At 47.1% G+C, this 20,000-nt stretch overlaps 2 protein-coding genes across 5 annotated transcripts in view; both read left to right on the top strand.

Moving 5' to 3' along the window:
* Positions 1–2,048, top strand: part of creb3l4 (cAMP responsive element binding protein 3-like 4) — a 6,645-nt gene extending 4,597 nt beyond the window's left edge. The window contains exons 8-10 of the mRNA XM_062399640.1: positions 432–516; positions 717–804; positions 903–2,048. Of these exons, the coding sequence (XP_062255624.1) occupies positions 432–516; positions 717–804; positions 903–1,225 (496 nt within the window). The 3' untranslated portion in view covers positions 1,226–2,048. The remainder of the gene's footprint in view (positions 1–431; positions 517–716; positions 805–902) is intronic.
* A 2,878-nt stretch (positions 2,049–4,926) lies between these two features.
* LOC133965129 (atrial natriuretic peptide receptor 1-like) overlaps positions 4,927–20,000 on the top strand; it is a 32,663-nt gene continuing 17,589 nt past the window's right edge. For 2 of the 4 annotated variants that reach the window (XR_009923847.1, XM_062399539.1), the window contains exons 1-6: positions 4,927–5,412; positions 5,925–7,086; positions 13,773–13,960; positions 14,176–14,289; positions 15,050–15,185; positions 19,778–19,875. Coding sequence is in view for 3 of the 4 variants with exons in the window: in XM_062399539.1 (XP_062255523.1) it covers positions 6,228–7,086; positions 13,773–13,960; positions 14,176–14,289; positions 15,050–15,185; positions 19,778–19,875 (1,395 nt within the window). In the remaining variant the exon portion in view is untranslated. The remainder of the gene's footprint in view (positions 5,413–5,924; positions 7,087–13,772; positions 13,961–14,175; positions 14,290–15,049; positions 15,186–19,777; positions 19,876–20,000) is intronic. The other 2 variants (XM_062399537.1, XM_062399536.1) reach the window with 2 other exon arrangements.

The raw sequence follows: 20,000 nt of genomic DNA on the forward strand, positions 1-20,000 counted from the left end.
CTCAGACGTCTGTGTCTCTGGACTGTGACCAGCAGAGGGCGCTGCTGTGTTGGTTTCAGCTCCATCCACAGACTTCTGTTCCTACACAAACTACATGAGGAATTATTCAGTCGTTAAAGTTTCAGTTTATGGACAAAGAGTCTGTTCAGTTTAATAGACAGATAGATAGATGGATCCTTTATTAATCCCGAGGGAATTTCAGTTTAATGGAGGAAACTGGTTGAAATCCCCAGATTCAAGCACTAGTTTCCTGTTTCACTTCAGATAAGATTAAGATTAAGATCGGATGAGGTGACACAGATCAAGACTGATCAAGAGCTCCTGAAAAAAGATCCTGAAGATCGGAGACGTAGAAGATTGGTGGACGTACTTTAAATTAGAGATTAGTCTGAATAAGTCTGGTGAGTAAAGTTGATGTGTTTCCTGTTCAGCTCTCTTCTGACTCAACTTCGACAACTCCAGTGTCTGATCAAACAGACGGTCAGTAAAGGAGCCCAGACCAGCACCTGCTTACTGGTAGGTGTGTGTGTGTGTGTGTGTGTGTGTGTGTGTGTGTGTGTGTGTGTGTGTGTGTGTGTGTGTGTGTGTGTGTGTGTGTGTGTGTGTGTGTGTGTGTGTGTGTGTGTGTGTGTGTGTGTGTGTGTGTGTGTGTGTGTGTGTGTGTGTGTCCAGGTGTGACTCATGTCTCCAGGTAATGTGTGACTCTGTGTTGTCAGATCATCCTCGTCTCTCTCGGTCTCATCATCTTACCGAGTTTCAGTCCGTTCCGCCGTCACGTGGACGACGACTCCCGACCAATAGGAGGTTGGTTCCAGTCGACATCACTTCCTGTTTTTACGTTGTTTTTAATCCTCTGATGCACATAAACATAAAGTATAATTATTTTTAATTTTTTTCCCCAGTTATTTCCAGAAACATCCTGACAGACCCCTCCTCCTCCTCCTCCTCCTCCTCCTCCTCCTCCTCCTCCTCCTCCTCCCAGCCGGTGGCCGGTGGGATCGAGAGTCCGGCGGCTCAGTCCGACTCCTCCTCACCACCTTCTGCTCTCAGCCAATCAGAGCGCCCGGAGGGAGCTGCGCTTGTCCCCCAAGAACCAACAGAAAACCCTGAAAATCTGGATGTTGCTGGCACAGCCCAGGGGGGGGAACAACGAGGGAACAGCTTGGCTGTTGTTGCGGAGCCGACCGCTGCCAGAAGAAAAAGCCGCGACGCCGACGAGATGTAGACAAACCGTCCGGAATTCATGACAACTGAAGTGTTACGCTCTGTTACCAGCAGGGGGCGCTCTGATCAGTTGATGAGCATCAGCTGATATCTGATGGAAAAGGTCTGATGGGAAACAATGAGACAAACATGGCCGCCCGGGTGCGTTCAGGAATAGTACGTTTTGACAACGTGAATCCACAGAAGACAGACGCCGCTCTTTATCGTGAACATGACGTCAGACTGTTAGCTTAGCGTGAATAGCGGATACTGGAAACAGCTACCCTCTCTTTCTCCAACAATAACAATAGAAAAGAACACGTTAAATCTCACGTTTTGCCTTCGGATCGTCTGCACGACGAGTTTAAAGACGGTGATTCTGTTTGACCTTGTATCACAGCGCCCTCTGCTGGGTCTCTACAGCACTGCAGGTTTCTACAACTGAAATCGAATTTTGGATGTGAAATTGAATATTTTGGATGTGAAATTGAATATTTTGGATGTGAAATTGAAGATATTCTTTGTTTAATTGTTTAAAAAAACAAGAGTTAAAGTTGAATGAGTTTATCGTCATCAGGCTTCACTTAGTGGATTAAATGTATTTATTTAGTTCCATTAACATGATGAAAAAGATTAATAAGTGGTAAAATGGTGTTTTCTTATGAATTGATCCATTAATGAAAATCATATTTTCTGTCTGTCAAAAACCTTTTGAGAATGTTTTAAACATTAACTTCACGTCATAACTGTCATAGATGTGAAGGGTTCGATATAAGAAGTAAAGAACATCATGGTCTGTTTTCTGAGACATTAACACAAATTAAATCAAGGATTTTTTAATCAGATTGAAAATGTTCTGTGATTATTTTCCTTCCTCACACAGTGAACGTGTTTTTCTTCTCCAGGATCAAACTTTCTCTTATTAGCACGACGCGTTTCTCTCCAATTAGACCAATTAAAGACGGACATGGAAGCGTCTCCACTTCCCCCAAATGAAGCCAAAATATCTCTGAGACAAAGTCATTTGAAATCAGTCTGTCCACCAATCAGGGGTCACCCCACCAGGGGGCGCTGGAGATGAGGATCTCATGACATCTGAGGGGCAGAGGTTAAAGAATCGTTCTCCAGCTGCAGATCAGGACATTCAGCGTTGTGCTGCGTTCATGTGTTAACTGTTGATGAGCTCCGGGTGTTAATGGAGTCAGCAGCCTCCTCCTCTTCGTCACTGCTCCTCTTCGTCTCTGCTCCTCTTTGTTTAATTTTCTGTAACGGTTCGGTGGCTGTTGTTGTTGTTGTTTGGCACAAACTGAAGAGTGTGTGACACGTTCAACCTCTGAGCCTCATTCAGATGAAGGCGTCGCTGAGAGTGGACACTTATATGGTTATTGCCGTGGTGAGGGATGTTTTATTAAGCGCCTGTGGGGATGGGGGGGGTGGGGGGGCGTCCAGCAGCCTCAGCCATCATGTCGTATTACGTTTGAGGAACAGGAAGATGACGTCGTTATTCTGAATTGTGTGAGGGACCCAGCTGGAACACGACACCACAGAGAAAACACACACTCAGTAAACCCTGGAGCTCAAGTGAAGTTTCAAATTGTTTTTGTTGTCAGTCGATCGGTGAAAACACAAAATATTGTTGAGTTTTCTTTCAGTAAAAGTCTCAAGTAACAGTTGAGGAATCCACAAAGTCAGTGGAGCTCCGTGTTCCTGGGCCGAGGTTCAGTCTGCATCCAATCACACACTCTCATTAACATCAGCCCTGTCAAGCTGTCTGATTGGTTCCATCAAGATTCATGAATTATTCCCTGAGAGTCGTGAACGTGTTGAAAGTCTCGAGCTGTCAAAGAGCGCGTTGGAAACAGAAGCAACGCGCTGGAGATCCTCAGAGAGCGGCTTCACGTGCACGTGCAGCTTTTTGAATGTTTACATCCTTTTGTGTTGAATAATTGACCAGAAGGACCTGAAGGGGGTCATTTCCTCTTCCTGTGGAAATGACAGTGAAGCCCCTGATTAAAGATGGATGACGTGCACACAGAGAAATGAACAGTTGCTCTGGTTGCTCTGGTTCTTCAGGTTCCTCCTGCAGCTCTACACTGTGGCTTCACTTGAGCCGTCATCTCGTTTCCTTTCTTCTCTTTCCTGGACATGTTTGTGTGTCTGTCTGCGTGTGCTCTGTGTGTAACGCGTATGCTAATTTGAACGATATGTGACAGAATTCATTACGTTTGAAATGAATAACTGTTATAATTCAGATTCAACGTGACCGAGACATGATCCAGATCAAAATGATGAATCTCCTCCAGTCAGTCGTGGACGGACGAGAAGCTGCTGATGTGTCCTCCGTGTCCCCAGCCGGTCCACGCTGGAGACAAATCCATCATTCATGTTTCTCCTTCTTAACGTCTCCTCCTGAGTGACGCATCGTGTCCCAACACAAGTTTATACTCATTAAGATTTCATGTTTCGGGTTAAAGAGTTTTAATCACATAACATTTAGTAAAACACAGTAAACGTCTGTTTATAACTTGATTTGCTCCATCTATGTTTTTACCTTTATACTTTGTTTATCAGCAGAATTACACAAAAACTACTGATTGAATTCCCAGTAAAGCTGGTGGGAGGATGTGATATGAGTCAGAGAACAACTTCATAATAATAATGATACCAATAATTCTATTCTTTATTTGATTAACACCTCTCATACAAGAAATGCAGCTCAAAGTGCTTTACGTACAAGATAGATCAAAACAAAGGTTCATCCACACTGAGTGAAAGTGATGGTTCCCCACAGTTCATCAGAGAACAGCTGAATAGAGATATTCATATAATACTGGCAGCTTCAGGTCGGGGGGGACACACAATCTATTTTATGTTGTTTCTTAATCTCGTCTGGTCGTGTGCCATTAAAGAATCCTAACTGTTCTGTTATTGTCGATCAGATCTTAATGTTTATTATGAAATTCCTTTGACTGTCAATCATTTTTGAAACATCAATATTTTTATACTTGTTTTGTCTTTTGTTTGTAACTAAAAAAACATGAAGCGTCAATAAACTAAACCAAACGGATATAATACAATATTTCAAAACGAATAAATCTTCTCCTCCACCCCTCCTTTAATTGTTCTTTATCTCTTCCTCTCTTTCCCTCTCCCTTTCCTTCCTTCCTCCTTCTCCCCCAGAGAGAGAGAGAGAGAGAGAAAGACAGAGAGAGAGAGAAAGAGAGAGAGAGAGAGAGAGAAAGGCAGACAGACAGAGAGAGAGGGAGAGGGAGAGAAAGAGAGAGATATTTGATTTTTCAAGCTACTTTTCAAGCCTCCACCTGCAGCAGCCATGCTGCACAAACACACAACTAACGACTAAACTGCTGCTCATGACACTGTCACTCACACACAAACAAAGAACACCTCTAATATGAGTGCAGAGGGAAAAAGAGCAAAGAAAACAGGAGGAAAAATCAAAGTTTCTTCACCTCACTCACCACACTCCCTCCCAACATGCACTCCAAGAGAGGGAGAGAGAGAGGGAGGGAGAGAGAGGGAGGTAGGGAGGGGGAGAGAGAGAGGGAGGGAGGGAGAGAGAGAGAGAGAGGGAGGGAGATGGAAAGGGAGAGAGAGAGAGAGGGAGGGAGACAAAGACAGTCAGACAGAGAGAGAGACAGTCCCCCACACCTCCTCCCTCTCGGATCCTCTCGGGTGTAGTTACCTGTGCGGCCGCTGGGGGCAGCACTGAGAAGCTTCACCTGAGTCGCTGTTTCTCTGCGGAGAAAATCTGGTTCTGACGCAAAGTCTGCGCACGTTGAGAGGAGCGTGACCGTGAGCGCGTGCAGGACGGAGAGCACGCGATGGACACTTGGACTCGAGGAACAGTTCTTCACTCTTAACTTTCTACTCGACACGGAGGATTTACTCCAGTGGTTTGACACGGATCCTACGAGCTGCGGACCAGGACCAAGAGCAGGACCGGGACCAGGACTGGGACCAGGACCAAGAGCAGGACCGGGACCAGAACTAGGACCAGGACCAAGAGCAGGACCGGGACCGGGACTAGGACCAGGACCAGGAACGGGACCGGGACCAAGACCAGGACCTGGACCCGGAGAAGGACCAGGACCGGGACCATTACCAGGACCCGGAGCAGTGGAGTCACCGACTCTTGTGTTTCAGTGAGTGTTCCTGAGAAGATGGATCAGAACCGTGAGAGCCGCTGAGGTACAGAACTGTTTTCTGATTGGTTCATCTTCTTAATCAGTGTATTCATTTTAATTGAGCTGTTATCTTTAATTAAAAGTGTGTGTGTGTGTGTGTGTGTAGGTGGGTGGGTGGGTGGGTGGGGGACTGGATTAAGCACGGGACCTTCCAGGGGCCACTGGGGCAGTTCGGAGGGGGGGGGGGGGGGGGTCAAGGACAAACGATAGAAGATAACAACATAAAGTCAGATGTAAATATAGTGAGAACATGAATATGATCCAGGTCCCGTTGTCTTCGGTTGAAACCAGTTTGAAGTATCAATGTCGATCCAGATTATTTATTAATATTTGATTTTGATGTAAAGTGCTGCTCAGACAGCGTCTCTCACTTCATGTTGACATTTGACTCTTGATTCCTCCGATTGGTTTTTATATGACAGTAATAACATGAAAACCTTCATCTGTGTTTTGTGACGCATCATTTTCGCAGCCAGTGAAATCTGACGTTTCCTTTCTGGAAACCAAATCTTTCAGAACACCGTGTTGCTTCTCGTGTCCTGAGACTCGGAGGTCGGACGGAACACGATGGACACACCCACATGCCACCCGGTGTGATCCGCCCCCTGGGACACACCCACATGCCACCCGGTGTGATCCGCCCCCTGGGACCCGGTGAGGCGGCGACAGGAAACTCGTTTTCCAGCGTCAGGGAGTTTCTCTCCCACGACTCTTTAAATAACAACGGCCCCTCAGGACGGAGAGGACAGAATTAATCCTGTGAAGTGAACCGGGTCGAGCTGCAGCAGGTCTCAGGGATTTGATTAGATCAGCACTGAGATGAAGTGTGAGCTTGTTTTGTTAACGTCGCCCTTGTGTCTGTTCACAGAGACACATCATTCCACTGTGGTGGAGGTGGAACACCTGCTGGGACCGAGGATGACCTACTGGAAGGAGGGCGCCAGCCTCCTGCTGGTTCTGCTGGTCCTGCTGGACCTGAAGCCGGTCAGCGGGCGATCGTCTCATCACCGCAGCTTGAGACGTCAGACTCGAGGGCACCATGAGCGCCGGGCGCACCAAAACATCACGCTGGCCGTCATTCTACCGAAGAGCAACACAGAGTACCCCTGGGCCTGGCCCCGCGTCGGCCCGGCCCTGGAGCGGGCCATCAGGACCGTGAACTCCGACCCCTCGCTGCTGCCCGACCACCGGCTCACCTACGCCTTCGAGAACAGCGAGGACAAAAACCGCATCTGCTCCGAGTCCATCGCCCCGCTCGTGGCTGTCGACCTGAAATTCGCCCATGACCCGTGGGCCTTCATTGGGCCCGGCTGTTCCTACACCGCCTCCCCTGTGGGCTTCTTCACCAACCACTGGGATGTTCCCATGGTCACAGCGGGCGCTCCGGCCGTGGGCTTCTACGATGGAGTCTACCCGTCCATCACCAACACAGGCCCCACCCACAAGAAGCTGGGGAAGTTCGCCCTGTGGATCTGCGAGCACTTCGGCTGGCGGCAGCACGTGATGCTGATGTTCAGCGACACCAAGGTCGGGGATCGGCCATGTTACTTCGCTTTGGACGGTTTGTACTCGGAGCTGAAGAGCGTCAACATCACCCTCGTGGACAGCGTGTTCGACGAGAGCAAGCAACCAATCAACTACGCCCAGATCCTCTCCGACATCCAGAGCGACAGCCGAGGTGAGTGGCCCACAGGCGCTGACCTTTGACCCCAGATATACATCAGGTTCTGTTCCACTGCTGCTGGATCTCGATGGAGGAACGAGTCTCAATTTGTCCGGTGGTGTTCGGTCCATGTGAAGGTTCCTCAGAGCAGAAGAGGAGTTCTGGGCCAGGATCCAACTGAACCAGGGTTCTGTTGGTTTGCAGTGAAAAAACTTGTTTGGTTTGAGAAGTATAAATATACATCCACATTACTATGGTCTAGTTTGTGATAGAACACTGAGTCACAGACTTGTGTAAACTGATCTCGTTTCAGTTTGAAAACTCTGGGTTCATGGACCTTAAAGAGAAAAGCTGACGTTTTGAGAGGACGGATATTTCTGAGTGTGTGTTTTGGTAAAAATCTGGATCTCGTGAATGAGCTGAGGTTTAATAAGGAGACATTTGGGCCTCGTGGACGTGTTGTCGTGTTGTGTTGTTGTCCTTCATGTCGGCCTCCTGATCAGGAAGTGAACGGAGCTCAATGGAACTGTTTTTGATTTATAAAGTTCTTCTTATCTGGTTTGTTGCTGCAGGTTTTCAATGAGTTGAGTTTTTCAGTTTCTTTCGGCAGCGGGTGGAGGAAACAGCTGGAGCTGACGAGGGGTCAAAGTTCATCAGGGCAGGAAGCTTAACCTGCAGCTTGTGATTCTTATCACAGAGGAACATGGAGGTGTGAAGCAGCTGCAGAGAGCTGAGATCAAATGAATGAAGCTCTGGAACTGACTATCACCTGGGCGAGGTCATGGTCATTGTGACCTCAGAGAAGCGCTTCTACTTTTTGTTTTAAATTGAACACAAATATTAAAAAAAAAATGTAATATTGGTGGACGTAGGTCAAAGGTCAATCTGTCTTTAGGGGCACATTCTCTGAGACAACGCGTCGGCCATCTTGCACAGTCAGAGTCGGTGCAGTAGTCCAGTATCGCCCGCCCTTAAATACTCTCCACCAATCAGGAGTCAGTCTCAGCTGTCAATCATGACGTTTTTATATCATCAAATAACTGATCAGAACCAAACTGTTCAGAATCCGCAGTGAGATGAGATCGACCTGAAGACAGAACCCGTCCTGGACAAACGTTTATCTAACGTTTTAGTTTGCTGCCTGTCCCGTCTGCTAACATGGAGGAGGTTTATGACCTGTCCTGCAGCCAGCCACCAGGGGGCGATCCATCTGATTCACTTTAGTGTGCATCATGTTCATGTAATTGATGTTGATGCTGACATAAGAATAACTTCTCTCATCAGGTCCTGGCGTCAGCTTGTTATCACACACACACTCCACATGTTCCACTGTCTCTCTGCTGCTGCCGTGTGATTGGTGCCTGGCTCTGATTGGACGTCAGCTCCTGATCTTTGCCGCAGGGCGTCGTCTTCGCAGCAGCGGCAGAAACCCGAGCCCGATCGATGCGTCCACAGACCAGACGACAGCTGGGCGCTGTAAACGGATCTGCCCCGAGGACACGGTGGAAAAGTGGGCAGCCGTGAATGATGCTGCAGATTTACACAGTGTCCGTTTTTATTGAGAGACAAAAACACACGTCATGGAGGGTCTGAGATAATTCATCATCAGGATCAACAACATGTTTAAAAGTCACACAAACATTTTAACATTTGAATCTTCTTAAATTCTTTATTTACATTAAAAGATCCTGGAGTGTCTCCTTCCAGTTCGATTTGACTGGGATTCAAACTGAATCTGCTCAGTTCTCTGCTCGCCTGGACGAGGCCTCGCTCAGAAACCGAGTCGGTCTCTGATGCTTTGGTATCAGAGTCATAAATCCACCTCAGTCTGGTGGTTCCTGTGTGCGGAGGCGTGTCCGTGTGGAAACCAGTGCAGAGCAACAACAAACCTCTCTCTCCGGTTCCCACAGAGAAATAAAACCTCCCCACAGGACATTTATTAACAGAGGTCAGGAAGCTGCCACCTTATATGGAAACCACAGAGCACCTATCAGATCTGTAGGTATTTCCTGCCAAACACACCCGGGCTAATTTTACTTTGTGTCTCCTCAATCAAATATTGGGGTCAAGTGACGACCTTCATGATATTAGCAAGTTTCAGAAAGAGAAATAATGATATAGTGTTCTAGGAAAGCCAAAGAAATTCTGAGCAGTAGTGATCATGGAGTGGAGGCGTGGTATCAAGGGCCTCTCGACCAATCAGGAGTCAGCCTCAGCTGTCATCATGACGTCTCAGCCGGTTTTCATATCATCAAATAACTGATTCAAACCAAACTGAACAGAAACTTGAAAAACATCAGAGATGAGAACGACCTGAAGTGACAGAATCGTCTTTGACATTAATTCACTTTTCGATTTTTTTTTTTTAAGTTATGTCCGTGTTCCAGCTGCTCACATGGAGGAGGAGGGGTTTATGATCTGTACTGTAACCAGACACCAGGGGGCGTCCCAGATGTTTTGATCTCAGATCTCAGTTTCGAATCAGCCGGCAGATTCTGTGATTCAGGAAAACGTACCAGATATGATTCAGACTTCTGTCTGAGCTGGTTCTGAATGTGTGGAAACGTTTCCAGTGCAGTTTCTCTTCAGAGACGATTTGGAGGAGGAGAGTTTCCTGAGAGCTGCTCTGTGATCGACCCCCCCCCCCCCCCTCCAGCTGATACAGGTCAATGAGAAGCAGTTAGAATGAGAGCGACAGGTTTCCTGAGTGTTTCACGAGCTTAGATTCACGCTGACACTTCCTGTCAGTAACAGTTCAACCTCGAGGTTACGTCTGATACAGATCCAGTTGGTTATGAGGAGCGTATCAGTGTGGACGGAGTTGTGTAGTGTTGCAGTCTGAAGGTGTCACAGAGTCGTCACACGTCCCTCACCCTGTCAACAACGAGAGGATGGATCGATCACAACAGCCTCTGATGGAGCGTTAACTCAGGGAGGGAACAAAGAGCAACTGACCAGTCGTTGTGTGTGTGATTGAAAGTCAAGTTTTGTCACGTCTCAGCCCTGCAGGGAAACACCCTGAAGCGGAGCCGATCAGTGTTGAGGGATCCAGATGAAGCAGAGATGTGAACATGGACCACAAGACCTCATCTTCCCTCAAAAGAAAACATTTCAATCTTTTAATGGCGAAAAAATGGAAATGGCACTTTTCTCAGAAAAGAGAAAAACAATCACCAATTTCAAACTGGATTCAAGTTTCATTTAAACAAACCTGATTGGTTCAAATTATTCTGTAAATAACAATATGTACAAATTTGTGAGAGTGTTAGTCCTGCAGTTGAAGACTGGTCTCCCTGCTGCAGCTGTGGGACATGTGGACATGTGGACATGTGGGACCTCAGCTGTCCCGCCTTGGCCCTGAAGTGTCTCTTATAAAGTGAATATGGAATTGTTGAAACCTAATTGGAGCTCAAACATCACGCTCTCCGTTCTCCTGCGGCTCCAGGCTCCCTCCACCGGGGGGGGGGGGAGGGGGGGGGGGGGGCATGTCAGGCAGCAAAGCAGGCGCCCGATCATCCTGAACAAATCTCCCCCCATTGCCGTGCCCCCCGCTCTTTTCCTCTTCCTCGCCACCGTGCCCGTCCATCTGGCTGTAGTTAAAGATTAATCCACTGGAGTCTCAGAGGAGAAGCGTGGCCCGTGTGGGATCTGCTGGTTTGATGAGCGAGTGGATCCGGCTCCTCAGGGCGTCTGGTTCCAGCACAGTTTTCACTCTGATCCTCGAACCTTGAGATCCTCACAGATTCTCAGTGACCAGGTGGAAACTAAAGGGAACGTGGCCTGAAGCTCCTGAAGCTCCTGAGGCTCCTGAGGCTCCTGAAGCTCCTGAGGCTCCTGAAGCTCCTGAAGCTCCTGAAGCTCCTGAAGCTCCTGAAGCTCCTGAGGCTCCTGAAGCTCCTGAAGCTCCTGAAGCTCCTGAAGCTCCTGAAGCTCCTGAGGCTCCTGAAGCTCCTGAGGCTCCTGAAGCTCCTGAGGCTCCTGAGGCTCCTGAGGCTCCTGAAGCTCCTGAAGCACCTGAAGCTCCTGAAGCTCCTGCCTGCGGAACTGCTTCTGTCTGAGTCGTCGTCTGAAGCCGAACACGTCCTGAAGCTTGAACCTGTTTTATTCTGGATTTCTGACTCTTTTCTAGAGTCGGAACAAGTTTCAGCTTCGTTGTTTGTCCTTCATTAGAAATGTGTCTGAAAGTCATTTTACCAATGAGATTCAAATACCATCAACGTGTGTGTGTTTCTTATTGTAGATATTTACAAGTCAGTTGAATTATTACTATGTTTAAGTCCAGTTTAATTATGACTTATAATTCATCACCATTCTGACCAGTTGAAACTCAGCGTATAGGAACTGGAGGTGAATTCAAGATTAAACACAAATGATGACTCGTCTGCATGAAACAGGATCTCTCATCATAATCAGGTGTGTGTGTGTGTGTGTGTGTGTGCGTGCTGCAGGGGGGGGGGCCTCTGGGATCCTCAGCGTCAGACCGCACACGTCAGAGTTTACAGTGCAATTTAATCCCCCCCCAGCTTCAGCCTCGGCCCATTAGCTCCCTGTGAGGACGCTCGGCCGCAGGCGAGAGACAGAATGTCCTCGACTCGGACCGCCCTGCAGGAGGAGCCGTCCAAACCCCATCTGCTTCTCTTCAGCTGCAGCTCCCCCCCCCCGGGGCCCTCACAGGGGCCCTGCTCTCACACAGATTTATTGTAGGATTATCAGAAACACAAAGAACGTGTCGGAGGTGACACGTTGCTCTCAGACATGATTCCGTGCAGAGTTCAAGCTGCTGCGTTTACGGTTCATAACTTGACCAAATAAAGGAAAGGAATGTTATGAATCTGCATAACGACACCTGCAGCGTCGGCCATGTTGAATCTCCGGTGGCTCCGCTTCAGTTAAACTGCACAGCCCGGCTCAGCAACATGTCTTTACTTGGCTTGTGGAGCCGAGTGGGTCAAACACAGGTTGGACGTTGAAGTGTAAACTTGATAAGAAGCAGTGACGGAAGCACGATGTTGTGTAGTTGTGGTTTCTCTCTTTAATATGTGTGCTCTACACCTGAGGGAACCGCTCCACCATGTTCTCTGAACCAGGCTCCCCCCGGTTCTACTTCTTCTGTTGGGTTCTTCTGACCTGGGGTGTGAAGCGTGCACATCGCTGAGAGGTCGACTGTGGAGCAGCTCACTGGGAGACCTCATGTTCGGGAGAAACTGTGGAGGATCAGTGGAGTTCATCGATTGTCAGCGATGCTCAATGAATCTGGGGCCACGTTGGACAGAAGGATCCAAACGGAGGATGTGTCCCTGAATGAGGACACTAAATTATTCATTCCCCTGAAGACTACCTTAAACCTCATGAACTGAAGTGTGTGTGTCTGTGTGTGTGTGTGTCTGTGTGTGTGTGTGGCTGTGTGTGCGTGTGCTCGTGCTCTAGCGTGTGCGTGTATAGAACATGAATTGAGGGAGAGGGTTCTGAGTATTTTTAGTTCAGGATTTTCTTCTCTGTGGCATCAGGGAGTTTCTAGCAGAGTTTTTCGAGCTGGAATCGATGGGAAGCTTTGAGCCCCGTGTGGCTCCTGTGGTTTCACGTTCACTTCCTGCTCAGAGGTTATTACAGTGTGGAACAATAGAGGCTGGGGGACGGGGTCGGCCAGAGGAATGTCCTCACGACTCCCGGGACTTCCTGAGGCTCCGTGATCAGGTCCGAGAGGAAGCAGGAGACTGTGGATTCAAAGCTCTCAGCTGAGGTTCAGGTTCTCAAGAAGGTTCAGAAGGAATAAGTCTAATATTTGACATTTTAAACTGTTTTACTTTTTCTAAATATTACAGGAGGAGTCAGACATGTAAAGAAAACATCACGCTGTATAAAGTTCAGAATCAGAGGTTGACAATTTATCCTGATCTCTCCAGAGACTAATTTAAGTTAAATTTATTTATTTGTTTGCTTTACAACAACACTTGTCTTCTCTTTGAAAACTGCTTGAAAAAGAATCATTTTAATCTGAATTCCACTAATTCATAAATTCACTCGTGTGTTTTTAAGACTCAAGTATCTTCATCACAAGAACAAAGTATCAACTCTTGTTGTACAAAGGAACAGAGTGGGAGTGACCTGCTGGCGTCTTTCTGACGATCAATAACTCAATAACATATTGATTTGACTCTGCAGAGTCCTGATGGATTCCTCCTCCTCCCCCGACAGCGTCCTGTCCCTCTGGACCGAGCTCCAACTGAGAGTTCAACAACGCTTGCTCCTGATTGGATGTTGAGATTTGAGCTCGACTGTAAAGTAGAAACGACAGTTTGACGTCTCGCTGATCTGAAGCCTGTTCCACATCATGTTCAGAGCCATCTTGGTTGTTTAAAGCTTCAGTAACCATATTTGGGGGAGTTGGGGGGGTGGAGCCTCACTGATTTCTTGAGGTCACACCCACCTACACCTGCACCAATTGGACAGTTGTAGCTGTCAATCACACTGTGGTATCCACCCCCCAATACATCCAGTGCTTTATGGTCTATTTGACTCGAAATGATCATAATTCACTAAATGAACATTAACTGTGTAAAGTGAGAAGTAGAGTCACTTCTATAGAAACTACCAGTGGAGTCGCCCCCTGCTGGTCACTACACAGAGTCGCAGAATACCCCCCCCCCCCCCACAGCTTTGTTAACAGCTGGAGCCCTGACTCAGCGTCTCTCCTCTCACAGTGATGTTCGTCTGCTGCTCCCCCGATGTCTTCAGGAAGCTGATGGTCCAGTTCCGTGGTGCTGACCTGCCCCACGAGCAGTACGTCTTCTTCTACATCGACGTGTTCGGAGACAGTTTGAACCTGAAGGACAGACGGCCGTGGGCCCGCGGGGACGAGGACGACCCCGTGGCCAGGGACGCTTTCCAGGTGCAGCGATTATTTTCACTGACTGTATGTAACAGCTCATGAATCATGAAAGGTTTAAGCCCCTCCCCCTCCAAGAGATCACCATATGATATCTGTAGCTTTAAAAGAGACGTAATCTGTCTTCATGTGTATAAGTTGAATTATTGTTATGCAGTAGTTGTTCAATGCATTTACTAATGTATGTCATTTGAAATTCGTCCTCTTCCTGGTTTCAGAGTGTGAAGATTCTGACCTATCGAGAGCCTCAGAATCCAGAGTACAGAGAGTTCGTCCACAGCCTGAAGACAGACGCCATCCAGATGTTCAACTACACCATCGAGGACACGCTGGTGAGTCCATGTTACAGACACGGGAGTCTTAGAATATCTTCTTCTGTTCTCTTGAGTGTTTTGACTCTTGAATTAATTTATTGGACTAAATTCTTAAATGTCTTTTCAGTATATCATTGTCACAGTTCAGATGAATCTGGATCCTTCTCCATGTGGACAGACGTCTCCGTCCTGCTGCTGGTGGACGGAGACGTGATTATCAGAGTTAAACGCTTCAATCTGAAGAAGTTACTTTAGTCCGTGTTGACATATCACACACAGAGACACATGTCTTTCACAAAAACCATGTACACTTTACAGATACATTAAATCATTATTAACAACATATACAATTATTATCAAATCAATCAATCATAATTCCAGTTTTCACACACACACACACACCACACCACACCACACCACACACACACACTGACCCTGAAGGGGCAGTAATGACGTGAGGTGTAATGATGGAGGTGTTGTCACTGGTGACTAGATGTGAGTAGACATCTTGTAAATCGAAGCTCTGTGTTTGTAGTGATGATTCACGAAGCTTGGTTCAAATCCCAGATCTCCTCCCTGAGCTGCTGTGACAGGAAGTGGTTCCACAGCTGTTCCGTGTCCGAGGTTCACACTCCAGATGGTTTTCACCTGTGGATCAACCTCCTCATGTCGAAGTCTTTACAGGGAACGAGAGTGAAAACCAACCGAAGTGATCGTGAGAGCAAAGGAGGAGAAACTAGAGAATCGAACCCAGCTCCTCTGTGCTCCTGTCTTCCAGATGAACATCATCGCTGGAGGTTTCTACGACGGCCTGATGCTCTACACTCGAGCTCTGAACGAGAGCTTGTCTGCGTCCGGCGCTCGTCCTCCGGGGACAGACGTCACCAAGAGGATGTGGAATCGAACGTACCACGGTCAGTTCACTGTCATTGTGATTCATCATCACAGAGGTGTGTGTGTGTGTGTGGGGGGGGGGGGTGGTCACGATCACCACTCGTGTTCACGCTGACGCTGCTGCAACATATTAACACACAAAAGTCTGGACTACATGTGTGTGAGTGAAGCGGCTCTGGTTGAAGAGGCTAACATCTGCAGGATGGTGACTAGAGCCTGAACATCTGGATCTTCATCCAGAGCCTTGAGATCCTGGACGTTGTGAGGGAACTCGTCTTGGAGCTCAGATCTGGAGCAGCTGAGGCTGATGCAACGCTTCAAGAATGTACAGTGAGTTCTGATATCAGCTTGGCAGGAAATCAAAACCCGTTAGAACCACAGACGCTGTTAACCCGAGAGACTCACAGGTGGAGTCAGTGATTCAGAAAACACATGCCCCTCCCCTTTCTGCTCCTCCACAGGCTCCTCCCTCACATTCTGGAATCATCCAGCGCAGACACTCACCTTATCAGCAGATAAATAATAAAACACAGCTTGTGTTTAAACACGTTTCACTTGGTTTCTTCAGTTTTCTCTAGTTTTCTTGTTTCTTGGCTGATTCCTCAGGAGAAGAAGATCTTCTCCATGTTGCAGATGTTTTGTTCAGAAGTTGGTGATTGATAATCTTCACTCTTCAGCTCCGTGGTCTGCGTCTCGTTACACTGAGGAGCTCTACAGAGATTCATGCATCGTTCTTACTACAGGAAGGTTCGGTTTTATCTTCACTGACCTAAACCAGACACCCTTGTCTGCTGTCCGAGGAATCACTGAAGAAGAAGAAGAAGAAGAAGAAGAAGAAGAAGAAGAAGAAGAAGAAGAAGAAGAAGAAGAAGAAGAAGAAGAAGAAGAAGAAGAAGAAGAAGAAGAAGAAGAAGCTATGATTCAGAAAACACAAACCAAATGATGTCAGCTCCTCCCCCTTAGAAACAAATCTTTCAAACAAATCTTTCATTCTTTGAAAAAACACTTGTCCGATCATTAGTTTATAAAAAACTGCTTACCTCAGTTACTGCTGCCTGCTCTTTCACAATAAAAGCACGAGATAGAATGAGTTCGGCTGCGACTTCCTCACCACTGATTCTCAGAATGAAGTCTGTCTGCTCCACTAACTTATCAAAGTATAGAACGTTCTGTCTGATGAGAAAAGACTCATCGTGTTTATGTTTTACAGTGATGGATTCATATTTGTATTATCATCATAACTGAACCGAGAAGAAAGAAAGAAACTTTGATCCCCTGGGCCCATAAAACCACATCAATAATTTATGCAATATAACTTCATCAAAACAAGTCAGTCGAGCTCAGCCTCAGATTCACTTGATGAGTGACACGAAACTCCATCGACTTCCTCCGTTGTTATTTCTCCAAAACACACAGAGCACCCAGCTGACGGAGCAGAGAGGCTCTGTGTGCTCTCTCTTTGGTTCTCCTCCGTCAGGTCAGACTGGTTTGTCCTCAGCCAGTGACCTGGTCTGTCCACCAGCTTCCATGGATCTGCCTCAGGGTCTGTCTCCTCGTCCATGTTTGTTTCTCCAGGTCCAGGTTTATTTTGAAGGGCTGCTGGCTCAGAGGTCATCAGGGTTGTACTTTGGGGTCATATGTCTTCACGCAGGTTATTTGTTTTGCTCTTTCTGCCCCCCCACCGCCACCACCTCTTTGTTTTTCCTTGCATCCATCCTCCATTAACGTCACTGCTGTCATCGCCTTCTGTGACCTCGGCCGTGGCCACTAACTGTCGAGAGCTGGAGGAAAAAAATAACAGAGTGTTTCAGATCGGCCCTTCCTCTTGTCGTCCACCTCAAAGATTTTATTCATGGTCCCCAGAGGACAGGATGATGATGCTTTATTGTAAGACTCCGTATGTTCAGAACAAACATGTCGACAGTGGAGGAGGTTGTGATAACGATCCTCGTAGACAGAGACTGAAGCGCCTGGAGCTACACTGCCCCTCCACCATGGTGCTGCTCCTTTTCGTCTGTTTCCTCCATGTCCGAAAAAGCTCTTGATCCGTTTCCGTATCTAATGTTGAGCATGAATGAGCCGTAGGTCTGCAGAGGCCCTGCCTGCTGACAACTGCATTCCCATCACGGGAAACGCAGACCAACAAATGAAGCTGTCCACAGTAAATCACTTTACGGGTGTTTTAATGGCACACTGGCAGGATTTCTCTTGGTGCTGCAGGTGCAGAGTCTTTAATCTGTCAAGTTAAAGAAATAAAGAAAATATCACCACCAGTACAGTACAGATCCACTTCCTCCTGATATCCAGAAACAAATCAAAAATACCCTGGATACAAACACCACAATTTTTGCACATTTGGAGGCGGAGTCTGCGTAGCAGCGATCGGGAGAGGGAGTGGCTGGAGCAACGCCCCGCCCCTCGACCAATCACAAGGCCAACACAATCAGAAGCGCTAAATGAATGTGTGCATGAGTGTGAGTTGTAGTGTAACTGAAGTGCGTCAGTCGACCAAATACTGTAGTAAAGAATCTCCTTGTGTGTTCAGTTGATAAAAGTTTCCATGTCTGTGACTTTATAACGTGAACCCAGTTGTAACAGCTCGTCTCGGTTATCAGGTTGTAAACTCTGAACTCAAACTGAACCGTGTCAGGGTCGTTAAATCCTCAGCCCGGAGTCATGTGACCCGGCCTGAGTCATGTGACCCAGCCGGAGTCATGTGACCCAGGATTCATGCACATGTTTCTCTCTCCTGTCACTAAATCAAACCAACGCTCCCCCCCAGGCTTTTCCTCTTCTCACAGTCGCCTCTGATCCATCTCTTCTGGTTTTTGAACGAGATCTGATCCTCCTCATGTCAGTGTCAGAAGCCCCTGTGAAGTGGCCAAGGAGACCCCTAAAATAGCCTGGAAATCGAATCTTGTGAAACCAGAGCTTTGTCGCACGTCCAGCTGCAGCTCTGGTCCTGGTTTGTCCTCTGTCCTGTGCTCCAACGTCAGTACACTGTCTATTAGCATCAGTCTGCCACAGCTGAGGCTACACACAGCGCCCTCTGGTGACAGTTTACCTGTAAACACAGGTTTTCCCCTGTAGCTGATCTGTAGATCACAAACAGGCCATGCCCGAAGACCTGCATACGTCCAATATTACATTAAACATGAGATTTCAGGTCTCGGGAAACATGAAATTCTAACACTGACTCCATATGAACACCGGCCCTACAGGATCTGGACCAATCGGGAGTCAGTCTCAGCTGTCAATTATGACGTCTCAGACTGTCATTAGTGATCTGGACTGATCTTCTTCCCATAATGTGACTGTTCACAGGTTAATGTCCCCACGCAGGAGCAACAGCTGGACCACACTGCAGCTCCTGCATGAGGTTGTGTGTTCGTGCCTCCTGCTGCTGCTCTGTGTTGATGTGTGATTAAAGAGCACACATGTTATAATGAGGTTTGTCAGCTTCCTCTAATCTGTGATTTATGATCCCCGGCCAGGAGGAGCCTGGTGACCACAGGAGGAGGACCACCTGATGCTGTTGTGTTTGTTAGAGACTTCAGTTCTGTTTGCTCAGTGAATGATGTGGAGTCACTGTTTGCTCTAAGACAATAAATGAATTGAAGACAAGGATCATAATTCAGGTTTGTCCTCTCAGGTCTGAGCAGCACAGAAGCTGCTGAGGCAACAGATCGTCTGTCCATTAGTTAATGGAGCGGAAGCGCCTGCCAGAGGAAGCTGTAATCTGATCTAGGTTCAGCCTCTCTCCCACTGTCCCATTCGTCATGGATCATATCTCAGATAAAGTCGTATTACTCTGCCTCCCCCCTGTCTCTCTCTCCCACTCATTCATTCCTTCTCCTTCACACACACTCATTCTCTCTCTTTGTATATATAAACATACTGTGGCCTCTTGCCCTCTTTTAAATGAGGATCCTTTCCTGAGCGGCTCAGCATCACAAGTTCAGACGTAGAAGGTGACATGAATCTTCCACAGACACGCGGCTGAAATCTTAATTTCATTAGATAAAATGAATTTTGGTTTCAAATAAGTAGAAATAAAATTACCTCTTGCAGGTTTGAATGACAACTGGTCAAAATATAAAGAAATTTACGTTTCACTTTTACACAGATTCAGATTTTTGTGTTCACAGCTTTATTTTCCCAAAATGTTTCAAATATCATATTTTTATTGAATAAAAGACATTCTTTTATTAAAGAATGACACACACACACGCACACAGCAACATAGACAAACATACACATACATTCCTGGAAAGCTCTGTCTCTCTTACCAGGAACAAATAAAACAAATGTGTGTGTGTGTGCGTGTGTGTGTGAGTAATTAGCTCTCAGCACTCTCTCTGCCATAAAGACATAATCACGCACAGAGACACTCACACATAAAGAGACACACACACTCACACTTCGGTGGGAGTTTATAAAACTCCTTTGATGGTTTGACAGTAATTTTAATGTTTCTCACAGTCGAGTGACAGGTTTTCACTTTAATTTTTCATCTTTTTAGTTATTGTATTGAAACTTTTTGTCATTGTGTCAGTTCTTATGCGTGACGTGTCAGCGACTCTATAAACCAGGCTGGACTTTGTGCTCGCAGGTGTAACAGGACTGGTCCACCTGGACGAGAATGGAGACAGAGAGACGGACTTCGCTCTGTGGGACATGGACACCAACACCGACACCGGCACGTTCCAGGTGAAGACACACACACACACACACACAGACACACACACACACACACACAGACACACACACACACACACAGAAACACACACTCACACACACACAGACACAGACACACATACCCCTATAACCGAGTT

Source organism: Platichthys flesus, chromosome 11 (genome assembly GCF_949316205.1).
Source record: "Platichthys flesus chromosome 11, fPlaFle2.1, whole genome shotgun sequence".
NCBI classification, from domain to species: domain Eukaryota; kingdom Metazoa; phylum Chordata; class Actinopteri; order Pleuronectiformes; family Pleuronectidae; genus Platichthys; species Platichthys flesus.